Source organism: Apaloderma vittatum, unplaced genomic scaffold, assembly GCF_000703405.1.
Source record: "Apaloderma vittatum isolate BGI_N311 unplaced genomic scaffold, ASM70340v1 scaffold5320, whole genome shotgun sequence".
Classification (NCBI taxonomy): domain Eukaryota; kingdom Metazoa; phylum Chordata; class Aves; order Trogoniformes; family Trogonidae; genus Apaloderma; species Apaloderma vittatum.
The window spans coordinates 50,819-75,357 of record NW_009694924.1 but is presented as its reverse complement, the minus strand read 5'-3'; the positions used below and the strand labels follow the sequence as shown (position 1 = coordinate 75,357).

Here is a 24,539-nt window from a genome sequence, read left to right as displayed (position 1 = left end):
AAGGACAGTGATAAACAGGAACGGTATTAAACGCAACATTCATGCTCTGTTGGCCAAGTTTTCATGTGTCCTTGTCCATCACAGTTCTGATCTTGTACAGCTTCATATACCTAGTTCCCTTTGATCAGAACAAATTCAGTTCAGTTCTCAGATCTGGGAAGAAACTTGCAGTTAGTGTGTTAGAAATAAAAAATTGAAGTTGCAGAATCACAGAATGGCTGAGTTTGGAATGGACCTGTGGAAATACCTTGGTCCAATCTCCTTGCTCAAGCAGGACCAGTTAGAACAAGCCGCCCAGGATTGTACACAGATGGCTTCTGAGCATCTCCACAGCCTTTTCGGGAAACTTGTGCCAGTGATTGGTCAGTGCTGGAAGCAACCCTCTGTATTACATTATCTAATACTTTTAATTCCTTTAATTCCCCTGAAAAATCTTAATTCCTCCATTGTTTCTAGCAGAGCTACTATTCCGCACAAACACTTTTCAGCTAGGACAGAGTGTCATGTCTGCCCCAGGAAAGTTCAAATTTTACAAGCCGATAAACTTTGAAAAAAAAAGAAAAAGTTTTCATTTTATTCATTTACATCAAAAGGAGGCTGCTTCAGAGATAATCACCAGACACTGCAGCATCGTGCCATGCACAGCCCACCGGCAGCAGCTCACTGCCCACCAGTCCCCACTCATGAATAGCCTCAGACAGGGCAAGCCCCATGGGTCTGGCTCCCTGGGTAATCATGCCATCATTCCTCAGACATTATCCCTGTAATGCGCTGCTTTGGTGAAAAACTGGACCCTCGTCTGTCGAAACCAGTGACTGTTGTATCTGAGGAAAATGGATGGGAAAGCTCAGGCTTAATAGTTGACAAGTAGCTCAGTTTTCAAGAGCCGAAGTTCAGCACAGCATAAGAAGCTTTAAAGAAGTGTTGCAGAGAACCAAACAAAAATGCATTGTTTCCTTTTCAAACTCAGAGGCCATCATATGCAAATTGCGATTAATAATATTTAAATAGCATTAGTACTACTTAATAGTAAATACTATTAAATTAATGCTATTTGTTTCCAAATCATGTCTCCCAACAAATAATTAAGAAACATCAGAGCCTTAATTACATTATATTGTGTACGTGCAACATGATATAGTCAGCAGCTTCATCATCCCATACCATTTTTGTCATAGGACTTTTACATCACTTGGCATGCAGGATGCTAGCATGTAAGGATAAAGTTAAGTATGTCACAGCAACCATAAATGAAGCATTTCACAACGTTTAAATGTTCAATTTTTAATGCTCCTTTGTATGTAATAAAACTTAAAATATAATTTAAAGCCTGTCGTCTTTCCAGCTTCCATCTCTGACCAACTTACAGCAAGAAGCCTGTGTTCTCTTCCTCCTCCAAACTCTCTGTAAGTTTATTTTGCATCTGCATATATTATATATTTACTGAAAAGTAATTAATGAAAAAAAAAATTAGGTGTTCACTTTGGTCAAAAATAGTACTATTATTTTTAGAATATTGACAGCGTTTCAGTAAAATGGCAAAACATCGTGACTATTTAAAGGGTGGGTAGTAAATATGGAAAAATAAATGCTTGGGTCGAATGACCATATTTCACACATCCTCTCCCTGGTGTTAGAATCAGAGAACCAATGAATAGTTTGGGTTGGAAGGGACTTTTAAAGGTAATCTAATCCAATCCCCTGGCAGTGAGCAGGGACATCTTCAACTAGATCAGGTTGCTCAGACACCCATCCAATCTGACCTTGAATGTGATTGGGGCCTCCATAATCTCTCAACCTGTTCCAGTGGTTCACCACCCTCATTGTGAAAAAAACCCTCTTCCTTTTATCTAGTCCAAGTCTACCCTCTTTTAGTTTAAAACCGTTTCTTTGTCCTGTCACAACAGGCCCTGATAAATAGTTTCTGTCCATCTTTCATACAGACCCTCTTTAAGTACTGAAAGGCCACAATAAGTTATCTCTTCTCCACGCTGGACAACCCTAACCCTCTCTGTGTTTCCTCATACCAGAGGTGCTCCATACTTCTGATCATTTTCACAGCCCTTCTCTGGACCTGATCCAACAGGTCCATGTCTTTCTCGTCCTGAAGACTCCAGAGCTGGACACAGTACTGTAGGTGTGGTCTCACAAGAGTGGAGTAAAGGGGCAGAATCACTTTCCTCAATTTGCTGACCACACTTCTTTTAATGCAACCCAGGATACAACTGGCCTTCTGAGCTGCAGGCGCACGTCACCAGCCTGTGTCCAGCTTTTCACATATCAGCATCCCTAAGTCCTCCACAGGGCTGCTCTCCATCATCTCTCTCCATTCGCCAGCTTGTACTGATATCAGGGATGGACCCAACCCAGGTGCAGGGTGTTGCACTTGGCTTTGTTGAACCTCATGAGGTTCACTTGGGTCCTGTTGTCAAGTTTTTCTCTGGTCAAGCCCAGAGAGTTCTGGTGAATGGAGTTAATCCCAGTTGGCAGCCAGTCACAAGCAGTGTTCCCCAGGGCTCAGTACTGGGGCCAGTCCTGTTTAACATCTTTACCAATGGTCTGGATGAGGGGATTGAGTACAGACTCAGTAAGTTTGTAAATGACATCAAATCGAGCAGGAGTGCTGGTCTACTGTAGGGTAGAAAGGCTTTACAGAGGGATCTGGACCAGTTTAACAACGCCAAGTGCTGGGTCCTGTACTTCAGTCTCAACAACCCCAGGCAATACTACAGGCTTGGAGTCTTTAAAGGGTTTTAAAGGTCTTTTCCAACCTTAATGGTTTTATGACTCTATGACTTCCTCCCACGGTCTATTTCATTGATGAAAATACTAAACTGCATTGGTCCCAGAATGGCCTCCTGAAGGATACCTCTTGGCACCAATCTCCAGCTGGATATTGAGCTGTTGGCCACTACCCTCTAGATGCAACCATCCAACCAATTCTTCATCCACCAAACACTTCCCACATCAAATCCATATCGCTTCAGTTTTGAGAGAAGGACATTGTGGGGGACCACATCAAACGCCTTCCAGACATCCAGATAAGTGACATCAGTAGCTCTTTCCTTGTACATAGATGTAGTCATTCCATCATAGGTAGGTCAGACAGGAGTTGTCATTGGTAAAGCCACACTGGCTTTCTTGAATTGCCTCCATGTGCCTTAGCATAGCGTCTAGGAGGATCTGTTCCACAATCTTTCGAGGCACAGAGGTGAGGCTGACAGCTTGCTAGTTCCCAGGGACCTCCTTTCCACCCATTTTAAAAAATGGGTGCAACGTTCCCTTTTTCAAGTCACCAGTGACTTCATCTACTGCCATCACTTTTCAAATATCATGGAGAGTGATATTTTTTAAATATCATGGAGGGTAGCTTGGCAACTACATCAGCTAATTCTCTCAGGCCTCTGGGATACATTTTGTCAGGTTCCATAGACTTATGTATGTTCAGGTTCCTCAGGTGGTCACAAACCTGGTTTCTTAGAGTGGGAGGGACTTTTCTCCCCTAGGCCCTGTCTTTCAGTCCTTCCACTCTAGAGGTGTGGGAAGAGAGGTTGCCAGTGAAGACTGAGGCAAAAAAGTTGTTGAGCACCTCAGCCCTCTCCTTGCCCACTGTCACCAGTTGGCCGGTCCTGTCAGCAAAAAACTTCTGATGTCAGATATGACCTGGTTTCCTGTTTTTGCTCCCAAGTATTTCCGTAACACTACTCATGTGATACTTGGAGAATTCTCTCCCTAATTTGCTCTAATGCACAGGTTGCTCCCGCTTCATGTAAGTGCCTCCTGAAAATTTATGAGCTGTTCACTGTCAACAGCACATCGTTTGGTTTGTTGACTGTTGACTCTTGTCATAAAATAAAATGGGCAATATTGATATCTGAAATCAGTTATGTTAGTCTAATCAAACTAATATTTTAATACGACATAGAAGTGCATTCTAAAGATTTGGGTTATTCAGAGATGTTTGCACCAAAAGTGATCCTTTATGTGAGCGTCTTGAATATGTAAATATGTAAATAAACTTTCCACTGATATAGAGAGTTTTTTTAAACATCACTACTATCTCCAAATTAGATTGAAACCTTTGCTAGCTGAACGAGTTTTAATTGTGTTGAGAACAAATCTCGGCAATACACAAAATAAAATAAAAGCTACTACTGAGGAAATAATAACAAATCTTATCTAATGCCTATCTGGTAAAAAAGGAACGTCAAATGCTGCTGAATGGTGAGGAGAAAAGATAAATCTTCTAGATCCTCATACAACAGAGATTTCATAATAGACGTTTCTAATGCCTATTCAAGAAGCTTTTTAATTGTAAAATACTACGCATGCTTCTGAATAGCCAGGGAACTGTACAAAAATGTAATTGGCAGCAGAAGAGCGCAAATAAATCATTTCAAAGACAGAAAGGAAATTCAGTCTTACTAACAGTTATGTAATAGCAACAAAATATGTATAACAAAAACAGGACATCGTTTAGTCTCTCAGAAATGCAATTTATGGTGAATGCATTTTACTCAACGCTGTAATTTGTAATTTAATATGTGCATAAGCCATAATGAAAATATCATTATAATTAACTTTGAATTACACAATCTCACATCTTTTGTTTCAAAACTAAAGAATGCTTATTATAAAAGCTCTGCTTCAGTGTTTCACAGTGGTGTTCCCTGCCTTGATTTAACATGCTTGACTTACTGACTGAATCTGTTCTATTTCTGGCTCTCAGGACTGCTCTAAGTCTGTGGGGACCAAGAGGCTGAGTAGGACTACAGATGCACATCTGTGGAAGGTTTTATGCGTGGGTTAGTGTGTTTGGTTTTTTTTCCTAGTAAACTGGGAGATTATGATTGATGAGCCCAGCATTAGGGTAATGTTATCAGGGACACTTTCTGCCTCTGTCCTTTGTGCCATCGCCGAGGTCAGACCATAATCATGTTAGCATTGAACATAGTGCTTTATTAATGTTTCATGAGTAACTCTGAAGTAATCAGTCTAGCTTTGTATGGATAAATAAAACTGCTACAATGACCCCTGATGTATACAGTGAGTGTTTTAGATGCTACTGTAATAGGTTTTAAAAGTAACTTGATTGACTGTATTTTCTGGTCTTTATAAGTCTAATTTTCACAAGTTTAAAGGAATCTCTTCTGATGGAAAATCATTTCCAGCTTCATTTCTATGTTTAGATAGAAGTGTAAAAGACACACCTGAACAATCAAATAAAACAACACTGAAACCCTGTAGGCCATTTATTAATTTGCACAAAATTTTAGTAAAGCTTGTTAATCAATTGATTAAATTTCATTGATTTATGTCACTGCACCTCTGATGTTTTCTAGGTTGTTCTCTACTTGCTTTGGTAAGTCTCAGGATGAAATGCAGAAATTCTTGCTGTTGTTTGAAGAAAATGTTTACATACATAAATGTGCAAGTAGGTTGTATATAAGGATTTGTATTTACTCCTACATAAATTTACACATTACATATGCCTGCAGCAAGCAAAAATTATGTATGAACAGAGGGAAATATTGTCAGCTAGGGAAAAACAAGATCCCACTGTATGTTACACAGTACCACATAGGATCCTTTCCACCGAAATGAAATGTCTACTGCTTATTTCATGAGACAATGGATCAGGACAACACTTACTGGAAGTACTCCTCAGTTTTCTGTGGCTTTTTTGTAAACATGTTCTCTACTTGTTTGGCTAAGTTGCTGTAGAAATTCCAGGCTTGCACAAGCTTGCTGTGTTTTACACGTCAGCACCACACCCAGGCTATTTTATTTTTTTTCTCAAGATAGATTCTTGTGTAACAGCCAAAGCTTGGCCTGGGGATGACCTAACTTAATAAAACATTTGCTGGCCAGTTCACAGCATGGAATCAGGCATTAGGTAGGGGATGTCAAACTTTCCAATCCCTTTATATTCGTTCCTTACTTTAACCAATCTAGTTCTAGTGACCAAAAAAAAGAGCGCATTGGCAGTTTGCCATATGCGCTAATAAAAATCTATGTGGGGAAGTTTTTCTGAATAATTATTATACATTCAAATTATTACACTTTCAGAATGTAATTCTATTACTTCTAACTAGACATCCTATCTGCATTTTTGTGAAAGGGATTATCCTTCTTCAGCTACTTGCTACTTTATACTAAGCTTTATAAGAAACTATGCATATATCATGCTTTTAAACATCCCAAAGTTATTCACTTTCTTTCTGTTCTCTGAACTCCATCCAAATGTGAATACTTTTTCTATCATCTAGTTGCCCAGAAGTGAATCCAATATTCCAGGTGCAGTCCCAAAAGAACCACAGACAAGTACAACTGTTTACCTCCTCTCTAATGCAAGAATTCTCCATAGATGGCAACAAAACACATTTATTTCTGATGAGTATAAAATTACAGATTTTTATCTAATCTAATTGCTGCTCCCTGTCATCCTTCCCTCACTACTGCTGTATTTTTGGTACTATTGTTGTTTCCAGACTTATGCCAAGGTGATTTTCAATGTATTTTCTGCATCTAATGCAAAAATTCCATGCCTCTTTCTCCTGTTTTCTAGGTAATTCCCAACTTTATCATAATTTGTGAACTTCATCAGAGTGCTCACTTGAAGATAGCATATATCTGAGTAAAACTGAATTTTAACTACTCTTGCTGGGATGAATAAAGGCCGTGCAGAAACTGCCCTCAGGCAAAACTGTATAATAACAGCATGATGCTCACATCTGTGGGGACAGGAGTGGAAGACAGTATAGAAAGGCTAAGATATCATTTCTGATTTTAGAAATCTGCAAAGCAGTCCATTAGTTGAAGCCTGTAATTCCAATGCTACTCTAATCTTAACATCAGCTTGTCTGTCTCCTGGCAGTCTGAGCATGTATGGAATCAGTCGTTTGTGTTATCACAGCTTAATATTTAAAAGGTATTTCCAGCTTTTAACTATCAACTTTTCTTGAAAGGATAGTCCTGAAGGGGCATAAATGCTACACTCTAAATTCATGCAAGCAGTTGTTTTCTTCAATGGCACAAAACTTTTCTGCAGAGAGCTCCTATGCTATTTTATAAAAATCAGAAGTTGCGCCAAGAGAAATCAAATTAACTAAAGATAAAGCTTCTCTTCAAGTGATCTCTTATCACATAGTGTCTTTTATCCTCCTATTAATCATTCCAACCTTGTGGAAAGAAAAGATGGAGAAAATACAATTTAGGATACAAGAAGGAACATTCTTTATAAAATTTCCCAAAGGGAGTCATTAATAGCTTTCTCTTCTCATATTCCCCAATAGATGGCAGCTTGTTTATCCTTTTTCACCAAGGCATCATACTTCTGTTCTTACAAATGTCAAAACTAAACCTTCTGGTAAACTTTAGGGTTCTTACTCCTTGGCCCAGTTTGGGTTCATCTGCAACAACAATCCAAGAAAGGGCTCTGTGCAGCGACAGGGGCACTCCAGAGACACGTACCTGTGACTGCATATCCTACACTCTGGAATGCTAATAGAGTGTGGTGAACCTTTGAGGCAACCTCCTTCTTTGCTGGTAAAATTGCACTTGAATTTATTGCCACCAGCTGTGACAGGTTTTTTTTTAGAAACAATGTTACAATATATGCAGCTATGAGAGAAATCAGCTAAGTAAAAGAAGGAAAATGTTGTTCACCTTCTTGCTGTCAATGAAGGACTACTCCCTGAAACACATTTCTCACACTTTGTGTAGTGCATTTCATATGCATCAAGTGATGGACTTGCCATCACTTCCCTAGGAGACTGCTGTACATGTGTCAAATCACTCTTCTAAATGGAAGACACTTCTAAATCATACACATCTAGGAATAGGTTTGTTTTCATAATATTCTTCTATTCTTTTGAATTTCATAAATCTAATTTTTCTATCAGCTCCTGAAGAACAATTTTCTTTAAATAACCACGTCTTGAAATGAAATTGACAAACCAATTAGAAAAAAAACACAACACTGCTAGATTTCCAATATCACCACAAAAGCACTGTAGGGAATAATGCACAAGCTGAACAATTTTGCATCTGTATGGAAACTTGCAGCTTATTAAAATATAATTCTGAGTCTATAAACAAGACAAACAATATGCATTTCCAGAACATAAGCATAAATGGAACTACTGTTGGCCAAAACATCAGAATATACCTTTGTTTTCCTAAAACTCACTAGAGGCATATGTACATATTAACTCTCTCACAAAATCATTATCTATCAAATTAAAGTAAAAAATATACAAGATAGATACATGTTTTTCATGCTTAAATTCTACAGACTTTGTGGTGATTTACATCAGAGCAGTTCTTTTCCAAAATCTTTTCAGAGACTGCAGTTGCTGGATTATGTTCATGTTTATACATTTCCAGTTCATCTCTGATTAATAGGAAATGCATAGCTTCAGTCCAGTAAGGAATATAATATATCTTGCAAGATATCAGCATTTTTTATAAGCTTTTACATTTTTGATATAGAAGGTAATGAGGAGAAACAGACTAAAAATTTTCAGTCTACTCTGTGTTGTCCAGCTCATGACCATCTAATGCTTTCTCATGAGAGAGTAAATGAGTGCATTTACCATCATTTGGACACACGGAAGGAAAAAATTCATTGTAAAATACAGAGTTCTGTCGAGCAAGACAGAAGACAAATTCTCCTTCACTTTTAATTTTATTCCTATAAATCTACTTCTAAAGAGATAAAAACCAGCATTAGGATACCTTATTAAAACAGAGAGCTCCTTACTTAGGCTAAACTAAAGTGCACCTTACCATCCTGTTGATACGAACGAAGTCTTCAGGCTTCTTGGCCCATGGTGGGAGATCAACGTCATTCACAACAACTTCATCCTCCCTGGTTCCTAGATTATAGCCATTACTGTTGACAAACATCTCTGGTAGGTAGTAAAACTCTGGAATTAATTCCTAGCAAGGAGAAAACGCACAATAAGACTTTACATTTATGCAGAGATACTAAATGGTGCTGCCAGAATCAGGTTCTGTTGTAGTAAAAATTCAGGTATTCCTGGTTTTGTTTACATTTCTTTGTGCTTGTACTTACAATCAAATTATTTTTCATAATGAAATACTTAGTCCTTGCTTTTCCCACACCTTTTTTTATGAAAAGCATAACTTAGAAAAAGCAGTGCATATCAGTAAAGGACACCTCTTCAGAATAACAGGTACAAGAAACTGTATGCTAAACTGTCAATACTATAACTATGTTGGATTTTTTTAACCACTATTTAACTAAGCCACTTAAAAGTTGCTTGTATAACACTATCTTGATTTTATTTTCTCTATATTCTTTAATTGCATAAGAAAAGGTGGCAATTTTATTACCTATAAAAGGAAAAAGAATTCCAGGTGAATAAATTTTTCCATTGTAAGAAAAATCAAAAAATACATGAAGAGAAAAATGCCAGTACAACAAATGTCCTTAAAACAGAAATACATAATATTTAAACTGCGAAAATCAATAACTGAGTAGCAAAGATGATCTGCAGTGTATAAATACATTATAGATAAGTTAGAGTGTGAAGGTTTTCCCAATTTCCAGGATAGATAAATAGAAATGCATTCTGACGTAATAAATACCAGCTTTTGTTGCTATCTATTATTTTAGTAGTCAGTATTGAACTGCAATAACAAAAAAGCTTTAAGGCCCACTACCTCTTTTCTAATATCTAGATATGGATCAGATTCACTAAATTACATTGTTAAATGCATTATAGCATTCAGTTGTGTAACATGATCAAAACTGATGACACAGCACCTGAAACCTGAGTCTCTTTGTGGTCATTTCAAATGCTGCAGACATGTGAAGCGTAAAAAAAAATCACTAGAGACACAAACTTATCTAATTAGATCTGATCTGCAACTCCATAGAGAACAGAGCAGTTAAAGAATAGATGGTTCTTTCAAATTCCTTCTTTTGTTTTTTTTTTAAAAAAGATAATATTTATGTTCCAGTTTAAAATATGTTTAGGAAGGCAATTTACTTGCTTCTTGACATCATTTTAATACACTATAAACACTCTTAGTTCAGATTAGACTAAAATGCAATGCCAATCAGTATCGAACCAGTGTAAATCACTAACCAAGTGAGACGTGCCTGAACTCATTCAGCAAATCTAAACTAAAAACAGTCCTGAGTATCCTATAAGATTAAAAGAAAAAAGATTTAATTTTTATTTTATACCTCTAATCTACTCAGAGTATTTCTAAAAGTAAACTTCTCTCCTTTCCTCTGAGGACGATTCACTCTCAGACTCCTGAGAAAGCGCTTTGGTTTTCTCTAATGGAGCCCAAAGAAGAATGAACCATCCTTGCAGTTGAAGAAAACTAGACATTAATCTTTCTAGAGTTCAACAAGCTACTACTAGCTTGGGACTAAAAACTGGCCACAAACCAACATATGCTACCATACAAATTAGTGAAAAACTAAGACTACTGCCTTAAAGAAAGGAAAATTCGCAAGGACCACAGAATGATAAAATATGAAGTCAAAATTAAATTAAAAGCCAATATTTAAATATTTAAGTTATTAAAGGCGAAAGTAAGTAAATTTTATTTCTATTTTTTATATAAAAGCCTTGAAACTCATATCACTTTTCTGATGAGCATTTTTTTCGCAATGTGGTGGTATATTAACCTGTAATGTCAAATAGCAAGCAAATTTTTTATTCTGTCAAAGATACATTAATTCTTAAATTTCCTTTTTCATTACGAACATTCTAGGATCTAATTGTGAATGTTTACATTTAACATATCTGAAAGATTTGTGCTACCTAGAGACACATCTAGTGTTTAACTGAATTCTGCTAACCTTCTGACTTCAGGGGTATCTTGAAACAAAGAGATTTAAGTCAGTGAATATTTTTAATGGCATTTCCATTTAGTAATTTTATCTATGTTGCTATTTGCTTTCAGTGTAATTTAATGTTCCTTTGTCTGGTATAGCAGAAAACATAAATAGAAATGGAATAAATAGAAAGCATGTGATTAACTTTCTTATAAGATTTATTGTGTTGTGTACGTTTAGTTTGATCTGTCTTATTCCTGTGCTCTGGAAACTAACCAGTGCCAGACTTCTAAATCCTCTTCAAATAACACTCTCTCTAGAACCCTAATCATTTCAGTTACACATAGAATCATAGAATGAATGATCTCTTAGTACTTTTTCTTTTTTAGTCAAAGTAACAAAACTACATGTAATATTAAAAAAGGAGTCCATTGTGTTATAGTCTCAGCATTCTCTTTGACGTTATTTTCAGTGCAGCTTACAATTTTGTTTGCTTATTAAAGTGCTATTTAGCACAAATTGAAACTTTTCCTGAGATATGAACAATGCCGCAATGAGACCTTTCCCAAATACTTACATATTTCCCATACTTGGCATTAATCATTCAGTTTTCTTTGGTAGCATTTGATATTCCTCTTGCAATTTTGTTGCTTCCACTATTGACTAGGCTAAGAAACCACAACATTTAAAAACAGCTGAGATAAATCCATCCCCTCCTCATTTTTAGAGAATGAAAAAATCTTGCAAATGTGTAGTTAGCCACATAGAAGCATAGAAAACACAACTAATCTGAAGAAGTGTGACTGAAAGGTTTAGGTTTATGTATTTGCTATTTATTCTACTGTGAAAAACTGAAGAAGCAGCCTTTTCTACCTCATGACAACGGCAGGCGCCAGGCGAGGACAGAAAAGTAAATAATCCCTTCCCCAGTGCCCCTGTGATCATGCTTCTGTAGGAGACGTACAAGCTGGGAGGAGCAGAGTGAGGAAGGAATAGCAAGGACTGAGCAGGCAGCAAGGACAGAACCTGGGAAGCTGCTGGGAAATTGAAGGATCAGACAGAGTTGAACCTCAGCAGAGACGGCAAGATGAGAACTGGGGCCCAGAGAGAATTGCTTTAACCAAGAAGCCACTGAAAGCTGCAAGAATGAACAGAAGAATGAAGGAAAGGACAACACTAGCAAGGGCTAGAGTTATTTTCAAAACCTACTTATGTTTTTCTCAGCCAGAGTTTGGGTTTCCTTTGTTTTATAAGGTGGGTTTGTGGCAGTTGATGTTCTGCTAAAGATTTTGCCTTGAGAGAGTCGGCTCTTCTGGTGCTTTTCCTGTTAAGGGTGGGAAACTGATAATATTTAACTGATTCACAGTCACATCTGGAGAGGTGATCATGACCATTCCTCTGTTGCAGGAGAGGTTCAGGTACAACAGCTTTCCTGTCTGATGCCTGACAGATACCTGTCCCACAATTTGAGTGACATCAACTCCACAATCCTTCCATCAGCTGACTTCAGTACTCTTCATCTGGGGAAGTTTTACCTAACATCTGCCCTGAATCCTCTATTACACACTTTAAGCCCATTTTACCTTGTACTGGCTACCAATTTATGCCAGATACAGAGAATAAATTACTGTTTTCTCTTTGCATAGTTGATTATATTTTTGGAAAGTATTATCCTATCAGCTTTACATCCCTTCAGCTCCTAGAATTCCAAATGATAGACAATGATTTTATCTTCCTTATAGATTGCTATGTTGCCTAAGTGTTAGTTACAGATGTATACAATATTGTTTTAGTTTCCTCAGATTAGCTAGTAGAATTGTTCATAAATAGTGCATAACTTAAGTTCCTCATTGGCCTTATCATATTTTGTCACATGTTCATCACACAGAAGCCAAAATAAATGTTTTTATCAGCCTCTGTGGTCTTTTGATCAGAGATTAAGATTGCATACTTTTTTAACAGCATTTGCTATTTTTCATTCATTTTTATGCACAGTGTAATTTGCTATACAACATAGCTCCTCGCAGATACACCGGCTCCAAACTTTAGAAGGATCATTGTTAAATTCACCCTGGATATAAGGACAAGGAGACTCAGAAAGGAGACTCAGGGGGAAAATGTATCCCAGGGATGGTATTTACATCAGTGGGTGGGACACAGAGGACTTTCTGTCTCTTGATCTGCTTTCCACTTGACAGACAGAACAGTTGGTAAGAGGATCCTTAAAACTCTTACTGCACCCGCAGTGGCACTAGTGGTAAAAGATCAATGCAAAGCCACGTCTATGCAAAGGAACACATGTTTGAAGCTATCATGATTTTGGGAAGTTTATGTTTTAAGTTACAAATATTCCTGAAAGACAAATGTCAAAGTATTTTCTTCTTACAATGCAAATTGTGTCAGATAGTGTAAATCAAGACATGAAGGAAAATATCCAAAATAACATAAAACAGCTTCCCCAGAAGTTACATCAGTTTGCAGGCATAAAATGGGGGAATGCAAAGAAATAAGACAAAGAAGACCAGTATTTCTTAAAAGTTTGCTATTTTGAAAATATTCACAGACCAATTAAGCATTTTAAATGCATATTGTTATTGTATGCCATTCAGCTGATATATAATTTTGCATTAACACACAATTAAGTAAATTTTATTGGTTCCTTTGCTCTTGCCAAAACATATCAAAGGTTCTAAATAAATCTTTCCAACTACATAACCTGTCACGGGTAATTTCTTTCTACAATAAATATCTAGAGTTCAAAGAGTTAATAAAAATAGGGATTCTAGTGATCTAAATCTATTTGCAGTAATTTCTGTCTAGTTGTCCCTGACATTTCACAAGCTGGTAACCTCCTCTGCTCCCCTTTCATTCACACTTCTAATAAGACAGGTTAGCTTTCTACCATTTCATAGTCAGCTACCTTTCAAACTGCCTCAGAAACTTGGCTCTTCTCAGATGAAGAACGACGTAGGAAAACTACTAAGGGGTGTAAGAAAAGGCAAAATGAATATTATAACAGACATTTCTTGTCTGTAAATGTGATCTTTGGTTTATTTTAATAGCTATACTAAAACCCCAAGGTATAGTTAACAGTATTATATGCCTTGCATCTTTATACAAGAAAACATCCCCAAATGCATTTTCTAATTTACAAGCCTGTGACAAATCCAAGCTGCTGAGAAATTAAACTTTAAAAATATGTCTTGGGGTGATAGAGGACCGCTATTAACACTATCATAATTGTACACTATTTGCTTCAAATCTAACATTTCTTTCTAGTACGTTTGCGAAGGGTCTACCATTTTATGGCCTCCCAATGAAATCAAATCCAACCCAGACGTTTTCACTTTTCTAATATAATTCACTTCAAGGCTTTAAAGCTGCCATTTCTTTTTCTTTCTTTCTTTCTTTCTTTCTTTTCCTCCCAAAAGGTTGATCCCCTGGCATCCATTAATTCCACAAGGGCCTAGTATTGGGTCAATGAGTCAGTCATGAGTACCTTCATTAAAAGTGTTAATTCACACCAAGGCACCTTAATGACATTTTGTCAGAGCTACCTTGCTAACTTCTAAACACACTATTCAAAAAGTAATATAACAAGTTTGAGAGGAAAGATTAGTGCCTGAACAGGAGGTTCTGGGGAAGTCAGTGTTACCAAAAACTAGAGTGGGGGGAGAGATATGGAAAGGAAAAAAATGTGAAAGCTGACTGGCCAAGTTATGGTCATTTCCGGGTGACTTGCTTCCTCAAAGGTCACTCCGTGATCGTTCATTCTTCCTCCAGCTTGTACTGATTATCTCGAGAGAAGGTCAATGTTGATAAAGGGAGACACAATAAAATAAACTCTGTTATCCAGGTTCTCCCTTGTGTGCTACCACACTAACATAGCACGTACCATATTAATTCTGTTTCATTCTCTGTACGTGAACAGGTTTCTTTGAAAATGAACCAAACCAGAACAAATGTAAAGAGCAAAATTGTCTGCATAGATCTTTAATCATCCATTGAGCAAGAAGCTATCGCACACTACATTTTTCAAAGGTGGTGTACCTTTTGCCACAATTCAGGATGTAGCAATCACAGCCTGTTTTTCAGACTGATCAAACTACTGCCCCAGCCCTATTTTTCAGCGTGAAACAATTTAGATCCAGAGGAGACTACACATATGCAAAAGGAGAGAAGGAAGGAAGGAAAAAAGAGAAAGGGAGAAACAGAGAGAGAGAATGTCAGAGAGGACAAGTGTGAAAAAAGGAGAGTGACCCACAGAACTGCAGTTTTCTAAGGAGATACACATCCTTCTGCAAGTGTCAGGTATTTGTTTTTTAAATTTCTTAAAAAGAAAATTTCTTGAAAGTGGTTTGGATGTTTCTTTTAAAATTACATTGAGGCTACAAAAGAACACTTGTGGAAAGGGTCTGCATTGCTTAAAAATCTCAATTTACTAGCTAGAACCTAGCTACTTCAGAAGTGACTTAAGCACTTAAGAATAAAACACTTTGTAGTCCTCTTAAAAAAAACCCATAATGCAGATTTTACTTTCCTAAAAAAAAAAACATTTTTAACAGGATTTTTTCATTAGATCTTGCTAAGAAAGATTTAAGGCAATTCACGTTATTATTTAATATGGTACTTGAAAATAAAAATTGTGGCCATCTTACAATACACAGCACTGAAGAACGTCAGATTAATTCATTGCACACACTGTTTTTAAATTTTTTCATAACCTATGCCACAGTAATTAATGAGATTAGTGAGATCAGAGATTAAACGCACTTAAAGCAGCTCAGATGAATTTCAAATATATGATAAGGAATACATGAATAATGAATACTTGCTACTCTCAACAGTTTTCAAAGTTGGACACTTTGATGGCTAGCCTATATTCCACACAACCTCTAGATATCTCTTTTGAACACTAGCTACTTTTTCACAGGACTGCTAGATAAATATTTGAAATTGCCAGACAGCTGAACATGAATTTTTGGACGTTTCATACTCCAAGATGGAGGTCTTTTGTTGAGTAATAAGGTAGTTGCTTTTCTTAAGGTAGTGGGGAAAATGAGCGGAAATTTTGAGGGGGTTTCTTGGTGGTTTTCCAAAAGTCACTGCTTTCCAGTTCCTGAAAACATTAAAATGCTTTAAAAGTCTGTAAGACATTCAAGGCAGTAGCATAACTAATAAATAAATAAATAAAAGTATTTGTAGTATTAATAATAGTTCAGCTTCCCATCCTTTTGCAGAAATGAACTCTGAGGCCTCAGGGAAAAGCTGGCCCTGATGTCATGGCATTGAGCAATGCAGTTCATTAAGATCTTAAGCAACAAACAGCAACAATTAGCTGCTATGCTCATTCTTGATTTATCGCTAAGAAACACAGACTCTACAAATGGAAAGGGCCTAAAGGGTCAACTAGCATATCCTCTTGCCAGTTCATGATTGTCCCTCATGCTTTTCCAGTGCTTTGCTAGTCTATGTTTCTACGAAGCTCAGGAAATAAGGCGTTTACTCCTTCCCTTAGTGAGGATATTCAGATTCAGAGAACACTCAATTTCTCTTAAGCTTTTCATATTCTATTGGTTAAGCAAGCTTTTTTCAAGTCTGATTCCTGCCCTCTGAGATTTACCTCTTTTTTCCCTGACAAACACTTCTTCTCCCTTTCATATGCTTGCATATTTCATAGGATTTATGTTACCACATCTTTACTTTTAGTTTTTAATTACCACTCACATACATACATTTTTCTTCCTATACCCAGCTGCCTAAACACATTTGCTGCTCTTCCAACATTTCCCTCCAGTTTGGGTATATACTTCCCTAGTACACAGCAAGGAAAGCACTAAGAATTTGCTTTATCTGCAATGAATACATATTAAAAATTGAATGAGGAAAACCCAAAAACTCCAAGAATATAAAAGCTCTGAAATAAATGAATGACTCATTAGACTGTTTCAGGTGGAACTGTGACACCATGAAATATTCTAGTTGCTTAAGTATATAACTTCGGTCTCACTATAAGCTTTCTGCCATCCTACTGATCTTCGAGTTTCTTTGTTAAACTGAACACAAACCAGAAATGCATTGATGTATTTTGTTTGGGCTACTGAAGGGTACTTCAGCAGTCTTATTCCAGTGGTGGCTTTGTATGTGCAATTTGATAGACTTATTTCAGTAGAGGGTGGAATTAATTTGATGATGCAACACATTATACGCTGTTATTAAATACATTTTAAAATCTCTCATTTCTACCTTTTTTTTCTACTTTCATATTTTTAATTTAGATAGCTCATAAACCTTTCTAGTTGCTTTAGCATTCCTTAAAGATTCTGCTTAAATTTGAATCTGCTTTTGTTTAGCTTTTTTTATCTTAAGCTGAATCAACTCTTAATAAATCAATTCAAGGTTAATTTCTAAATCCACCTTCCCTGTATCTTCATTAATTAACAAAACCATATTTTAAACAGCATCTTTAATCCCTAAAGTATCCTTGAACAGACAGGTCAGGGATTATCTGGAGAAGACATTTATTGGCTAACATACCTCATCTGTGCCTCCTATATTAGATTTTCTGTAATGACTTAGCTCCAAATAGTATTTCTCTTTCTAATGGCATAATAGAAATGCATATATATCCAAATCTGACTCTGGGGCTCTACAGCATACTCCCAAATGTATTCTAGAATACATTATTTTACAATCTTTCCCTTAGTGCAACTCTGACCCTTAATTGTTACTATTTTATTCAAGTTATCACCAACTTCCTTTTATAAACCCAATGACATTAAAGTACCTAGCTACGCCACAGCTTCAACTTTTGCCTTCCTTTTTTGAAGGTGAGTATCTGGGTTTGAGCATGTTTTAATACTTGGGGTTTTTTTAACAACTTGAGTTGTATTTTTTAATACAAACATGTTTTTTAATGCAATTGTTATCCCTCTATAATTCCCATGTCCTCACAATAGCTAGCAGCAGCAGCTGAAATTGCTCCACTTGGTTCACAAGACTACCGGTATCTTCATACAAACATTTCAGTCCTTTGTTTCACTGATATCTCATTCAGTTGCTAGTTTAGGCACAATCATTTATATAATTATATACCCTAGTTGAATACCTCCCTCCATCTGTCCACAGACATTTCTTTATCTTTTGCAATGCCTTCATGTATTTAACTGCCCTCCTCCTGTGTACTAAAGCCAGACAAGAAGATTACAGTCACTTCCAACTGTCTTCCCTTATTCCTCAGTTTAACTTTTGTTTCTGCCCCACTCCTAGAAGGCCACTTTCCCAGATATTCTGCTGGAATTCCAGGAAAAACAGATTTAGTTGAAAGGGGAAAATCAAAATGTCAGCCCTTTGAATTTGAAAAAATGGCTGTATTTCAAATATAGTAGATATTAATTCGAACTCCTTCCGAGTTCTGAAATTCCCTTTGTTTTTCCTACAAAGGTACCAGTGATAGTACTTAAATACTACTGACTTCCAGAGGAGCATAAATAAACATGAAATGAATTGTAAGAGGTTTAGGTTAACTTCTTCTCTTTAAAAAGCATTTTCTTCCATATGTTAAGATGGCCATACAGTTTTCAATTGATTATTCGAATAACTGAAAAATATCAACACGGTTTGTCTACATATATTGTTCATATTCTGAAACTGATAGAAAATTTATGTCAACAGGAGCTCTGGAATAAAAATTAACATCTTCTTCTTTTGTCAAGTTATGTAAAAAATATAATAGTAACGTGACCTTGACTTTTTGCATTATGTAGTATGAGTGTCAGAAGAGAGAAATTCATTTCAAAATAAAGGTTTTTTTAAAAAAGCAATTAATGGTATACTGCAGCCTTCGCATACCTTTTTACTAGAAAATGAGAATCAAGAGAGACCATATTATTAAAAACACCATTAGATTTTGGGTTCTTTCTGATAAGGTCCCAGGTATATAAAGCCTTTGTATTTAACAATAGATAAGGAATAACAACAGTAAAATCACCCTGCTCTCCAGCTGTTTCTGTATATCGTGTAGAAGTTGTTTTAATCTAATGCGTACTGTTGCATAATATCCCCAGGCAAATTCAAGTAAAAGCTAAAGCTGTACAGAAAAGCCAACATGTTAAATGGGTCTTGTCATTAATGCTTTATTAATTGCCCCAGGCAATGCAAACCCAGAGCTAGGCAAGCTATAACAATATGACACTTTAAGGTCAAATCCACTTCCTGCTGTGTTTTATGGAGTGGGCCAAATATTGAGTTAACAGCAGGAAAGAACAATTTATTGGGGTTCTCTCCATCTCCTGATTATCTGATCTAAATTAGATCAGTTAGGTTGTTTTTCTCTAAAAATAAAACACCTTTTGTCCAGTCAACTTCAAAGAATCTTTGATGGTTTCTGTTAAAACAATAAGCTTTAGTAACATCTATCTTTTATATAAACTATATCTAGTGCACTGAATATAACAATGTGAAATACAAAATCCTCTTTGTCCCTACATAAAGTAAAATACCATAGATGAAAATGCACATTTATCCATTTATTTAACGTATATGTTACCTTCACATCTGAGGTATCTCTTTGGCTGTTCCTCCAAGACCTGGCTACTGAAGAGAAGGTTCGATCTGGGTGGTCAAACTTGCCATCATTTGCATTTAGAAAGAACGTTGTAAATGGCTCCTGTAGTCAATGAAATGGAGACAGAATAAGAAAACAGCAGAAGGAATCACGCAGCGAGTTTCTCACAAAATCAAATTACTTTTGCAGATCAAAATACCTCATAAAGGCAGAATTAAAGAAAAATATGGCGCCTCATAGTGATATCTATGCATGGGTATCTGTAACGAGTATCTTAGTACATTTATCATTGCTAACACATTTGCACTGATCTCAAGTTCTGTCAGGAGAGGTTATTTTATACAATCTCTCTTCCATAATACTAACTACCCATCAGAGACAGACCTATGTGGCTTAGTTCCAGTTCACAATGGCTGCTGACTTCACTGCAACCATTGTGAACACCCTCCGTGTTATTTATATTACTATGCTTTGTCTACTCCTTGTAAAATTGTATGCCAAGATAAAATCTTACCCATGGGGATTTTCCTTTTGTTTTCATTTAATTTAAAAGACCTCTGTTGATTCCACTTTGCTTCACGGTGAGCAGCATGGCTCTATGGTCATTATGAGGCAGACTATGGTTGCAGGATATCTATCATTGCTTTGGGGCAGAGGTACAGATATGAAATACTTAGCATTCTTATTCTTGCTACTTCTGTCTGAAACCACACTCCCAATACTTATTAAATGGGAACAGCTATTAACTTTTGGGTAGGGAGAGGTCAGGTCTTAGTTTAGGGAACCCATTTTTATGCCACCACATTCCACTGCAGGGAAGGGTTTAACAGGGGACCAGCTCCTTAATTTGACAGCACAACCTGAATACCAAGATCATTGCCAATTCCTTGGTTTTCCAGCACCAGTCTATTAGCTCTCTGCTTCAACTAATACTTGGCAGCATGACCACATGGATGGAAACTACTCCTTCCTCTTTGTCGAAGTCTGATGGGGAATATTTGAAAAAGCGTCTCTTTCGTTCACACCCAAATTTATCTCCTTGCACGTCCTGCTCATTTGGAAATGTTGTTAATCAAAGCAGTTCATAATCATCGAATGATAATTCTTATTAAAGTACTATCCATTTGCTATTTGAATTTTATTCTATATATTTTCCCTTTCCTCTTCTGAAACTCTTGCACAAACCAGGGAACTCCTGCATTAATAAAGAAATTTTGAGGGAATTACATTACATTATACACATTGTGTTTAAATTACCCAAGTTTAAAGAGGATTCAAGTAATTAATTTTCCATAGCATTTAAGAACAATTAAAATATACATAGGGAAAGCATGAGTGCAAAGGTGGTGAAAAAATCCAAAAAGAAGAGGAAAATAGGAGGGAACTCAGACATCCAGAGACCATTGTTTCTTTTATCTTTACCCCATACGTCTTCCCAATTAATCTTTCTATCATACATAACAGTTAACACAGGATATTTTCTTTCAAAGGAGAGAAAAACTCTAATTTTCTCTCTCTAAATGAGAAGGAATGGGATATCTCTCTTTTTGTCATCATAGTGTATGCCAGTATCTTTGAACTAGCTTACGGGAATTGTTTATATTTGAGCAAAGATTTTTTATTGGTTTTGGGTGGGCTTTTTTTAGCCAGCAACAGTATCTCAACTTTCAGTGTCTGTTGGTGCAATTACAGAATCATTTTCATTATAATAATGCAAGACATTCTACTTCTAATGGAATGGTGGGAGGTTTTTTCCATATTTTTTTCTTATAACATTAGTGATTTATTTTAAAAAGATACATTCAAAAGAACAGCTAACAATCTAAGAAATATACTTTCAATAGTGCATTTATTCCCATCAGAGAATCCTCATATGTGTAAATAATTAATTAAAACTAATTAAATTATATACAAATCATCACAATATCATTTTTTTGTTGGAGGATCCTAACTCCCACTCCTCAATGACTTTGTTTGCACTACTGAATATCAAAAGAATACTTGACCAGAGGTTTATAATTTGAACAGAATATTAAAATCTAACAGTAACTCAACTTGGTGAGCACCATAAAAATATAACAACAAACTAAAATTATTTTGGCTTGAATTTAATTTAATTCCTCCACCCAATTCTCTGTATATACTTGTAGTAGCAATCTTTGCAAATTATGCTGTTTTTCTAGTTTACCTGAACTGAAAAATTTTATAGGTTGTTGATCAGAGCATAAAGAGTTTTGTCCTTTACCTACACCTACCTATCTTTTTTATACTTATAACACATGTGATTTTGGGGGAATATAATTGTGGAGCAGACCGTGTGTCATTGCAGAGGTTCTGAAATCAGAAGCACTTGATGGACTTTAAAAATAGTAGAAACCAGAAAAATTATGTAATTACAAAAAATTATGTAAAAATATTAATCCAAAATTGCATGACAACATTATTTTAAGCAGATGAGACAAATATACAAAGGCAATAAAATTCTTAATCAAGGATTACACTTTTAATAGCTGAGCACTACAGGGTGCCCTATTATGCTATCCTGCTATGACCTGTTGTGCCTATCTTTTCACATTTTTAATCCTTAGCAGAAATTCAGAGCTTTCACTTGCTTTATCTCAGACCTCTCACATAATTTTAAGGAAATTTTTATTCTCTGGAAAGTCAAGTGCTTATATTATATAAATACAATCCATATCTGTATTTCAAAATACTCATTTGAATTCTGTTATTCTATGACAGCGATTACTGTCATTTCACGTAAAGGTTTTGTTGCTGTGAAAGCTATAAAGCTGCACAATGTTTTCATTATAACCACCTCTCACTCATTCCTAATATTCTGAATAAAATTCACGCCTTGTTCACTGTCAAGAAGAAGAGAAATTTGTGGGGTACTTGATAACGATGAAAACAAGCTTCAGCTGTGGGAACAAGGAATTTTTCCATCCAACAGCACTTCTCCCCCTCCATCCCCTTTTAACAGTGTCTAGTCCCATTTGAATCATTTATGCTGGGAGCAGGGGAGGCAGGAGGAAGGGATGTGTCATTCTAAGATATCTTATGTCAAACATAAATGTCTTTTTAGCCATTTGTAAGAGGAGAGAAAAAAAAAGAGTATTTGAGTTTTTGTCAGACTGAGTAGAACTTTTGTCTGACATAGTATCATAGAGTATTTTGGGATGGAAGGGATCTTTAAGTGTCAGCTAGTCCAACTCCCCTGCAGGAAGCAGGTACATTTTCAGCGAGATCAGGTTACCCAACCTAACCTTGAATGTTTCCAGAGATGGGACTTCTGTCACTTCTGTGGGCAACATGTTCCAATGTTTTAGCACTCACATGGTAAAAAAATTTCTTCCTTATACCTAATCAAAAAAAACATTGCCCTTTGCCCTATCACAACAGGCCCTGCTAAAAAGATTTTTCTCATCTTTCTTCTAGATCCCCTTGAAATACTGGAAGGCTACTATAAGGCCTCCCTGGAGCCTTCTCTTCTCCAGGCTGACCAACTCCAACTCTCTCAGCCTGTCTTCACAGGGAAGTTGTCCCAGCCCCCTGATTATTTTTATGGCTTTCCTTGGGACCGGCCCAAACAGGTCCATGTCTTGCCTTGGCTGAGGACTCCAGAGCTGAACACAACACTGGGGTTTCATGAGAGCCGAGCAGACAGGCAGAATCACCTCCTTTGATACACCTGTGACTGAGCTGCTCAAACCTACTAAAAAGGAGACTCGTATTCACTTCTGTTTACAAGAGGATTTCAAGTTCTCCCCACCTCTGAATCTCACTAAAAACTGATTTCAGCTCAAACCTGACTAAAAACAAATGTAGAATTTCTTCTAACTTGTACAAGAATTTAGTCATGGTAGCAGAAACTGGATATTGATTATTCTTTACAGACTTACTGACTGCCATGTTAGAGAACCATGCTCTCTGTTACTGGTGTTTGTATCAATTAAAATATAACTGATTCACACAAACACAACTTTTTCAACAGCAACTACTGAGAGTATCCAATTGCACCATAACTCTGGCCTAGTTCACCTAAAAGTCTAAAAACAATGCCGATATTCACATTCCACAGGATTCAAACCGGAATTCATTCTTCTGCCTACTTTTCTGTTTTCTTCTGTCTACTTTTCAGGTTGACATTCAAGCCATTGGAGTATATGGCATTCTGATGTAGCATTCTTGGTTTAAGCTATTCTGCCTTCTGCAGCTTAAATACTCAGTGGTGCAGATGGAAAGCAAATTACTCTTGAAACAAATTACTCTTGAACCAGGTGGTAAGGTCACTTTGCCATAAACTACAAATATTTAATTTCATGTATACAAAAATTGAACTATGTCAACGGAACTATGCACCCCTTTCCAGACCACCTTTTATTGTGTTTACTGGAGCAAACTTGTGGATGAAGTTGGCTTCTACAGAGTAAGTAGAATGTCTTGGGTTTAGAAGACCTAAAGATGTGTGATATGCAAAATAGTATAACAATGGATTGACTCAGTAACATCTCAAAGGAGGGGAAAGCTGTACTATATAAATCATGGTGTTCTCTGTTAGTTTTTATCATCATTATTAACCTGACTGAAAAACACAGTAGACTTTCACATACATTATATATCCCTATAAAGTAGTTATCTAATCTTCATGACTCAACTTCAAAAGAAATCTGATCACTTTCAAGAAACAGTTGAATTTGCACATAAACATAATGTTTCTGGAGATCATGCTCGATTCATTTTTAATTGTAGCAGTAAATATTTCTAGACTGTGACTCAATTAATTTCTTAGGAAGCTAGTTAGAGGATTGTTTCTTGAACTTTCGGAATTCTAGCACGATACAGTAGTCTGATATGTACAATGGATTAGTTTAAATCAACATGTACACGTAAATTAAGAATTGTAATTTCAATTCACATATGTGTATGTGATGCACACATGTATAGGGGGAGGAGGGTGTATAGAAAGAGGGTGCAGGCATTATCTTGCTTTGGACAGTTTCAGGGTCAGCTGTATGGTCCTCAAAAGTGACCATAACCAGTAGGATCTAGTTAAAGATGTCCCTGCCTACTACTGGAGGGTTGGACTAGATGACCTTTAAAGGTCCCTTCCAACCCAATCCATTCTACGATTCTATGGTTCTATGATTC

At 36.5% G+C, this 24,539-nt stretch overlaps 1 protein-coding gene across 1 annotated transcript in view; it reads right to left on the bottom strand.

Annotated features, from left to right (window-relative positions):
- LOC104273768 (neurobeachin-like) overlaps window positions 1-24,539 on the bottom strand; it is a gene marked incomplete at its 3' end in the record, with an annotated part of 79,060 nt that overhangs the window by 23,271 nt on the left and 31,250 nt on the right. The window contains exons 6-7 of the mRNA XM_009869198.1: window positions 19,371-19,490; window positions 8,791-8,943 (exon numbers count right to left, since the gene is read on the bottom strand). Coding sequence (XP_009867500.1) covers window positions 8,791-8,943; window positions 19,371-19,490 — 273 coding nt within the window. The remainder of the gene's footprint in view (window positions 1-8,790; window positions 8,944-19,370; window positions 19,491-24,539) is intronic.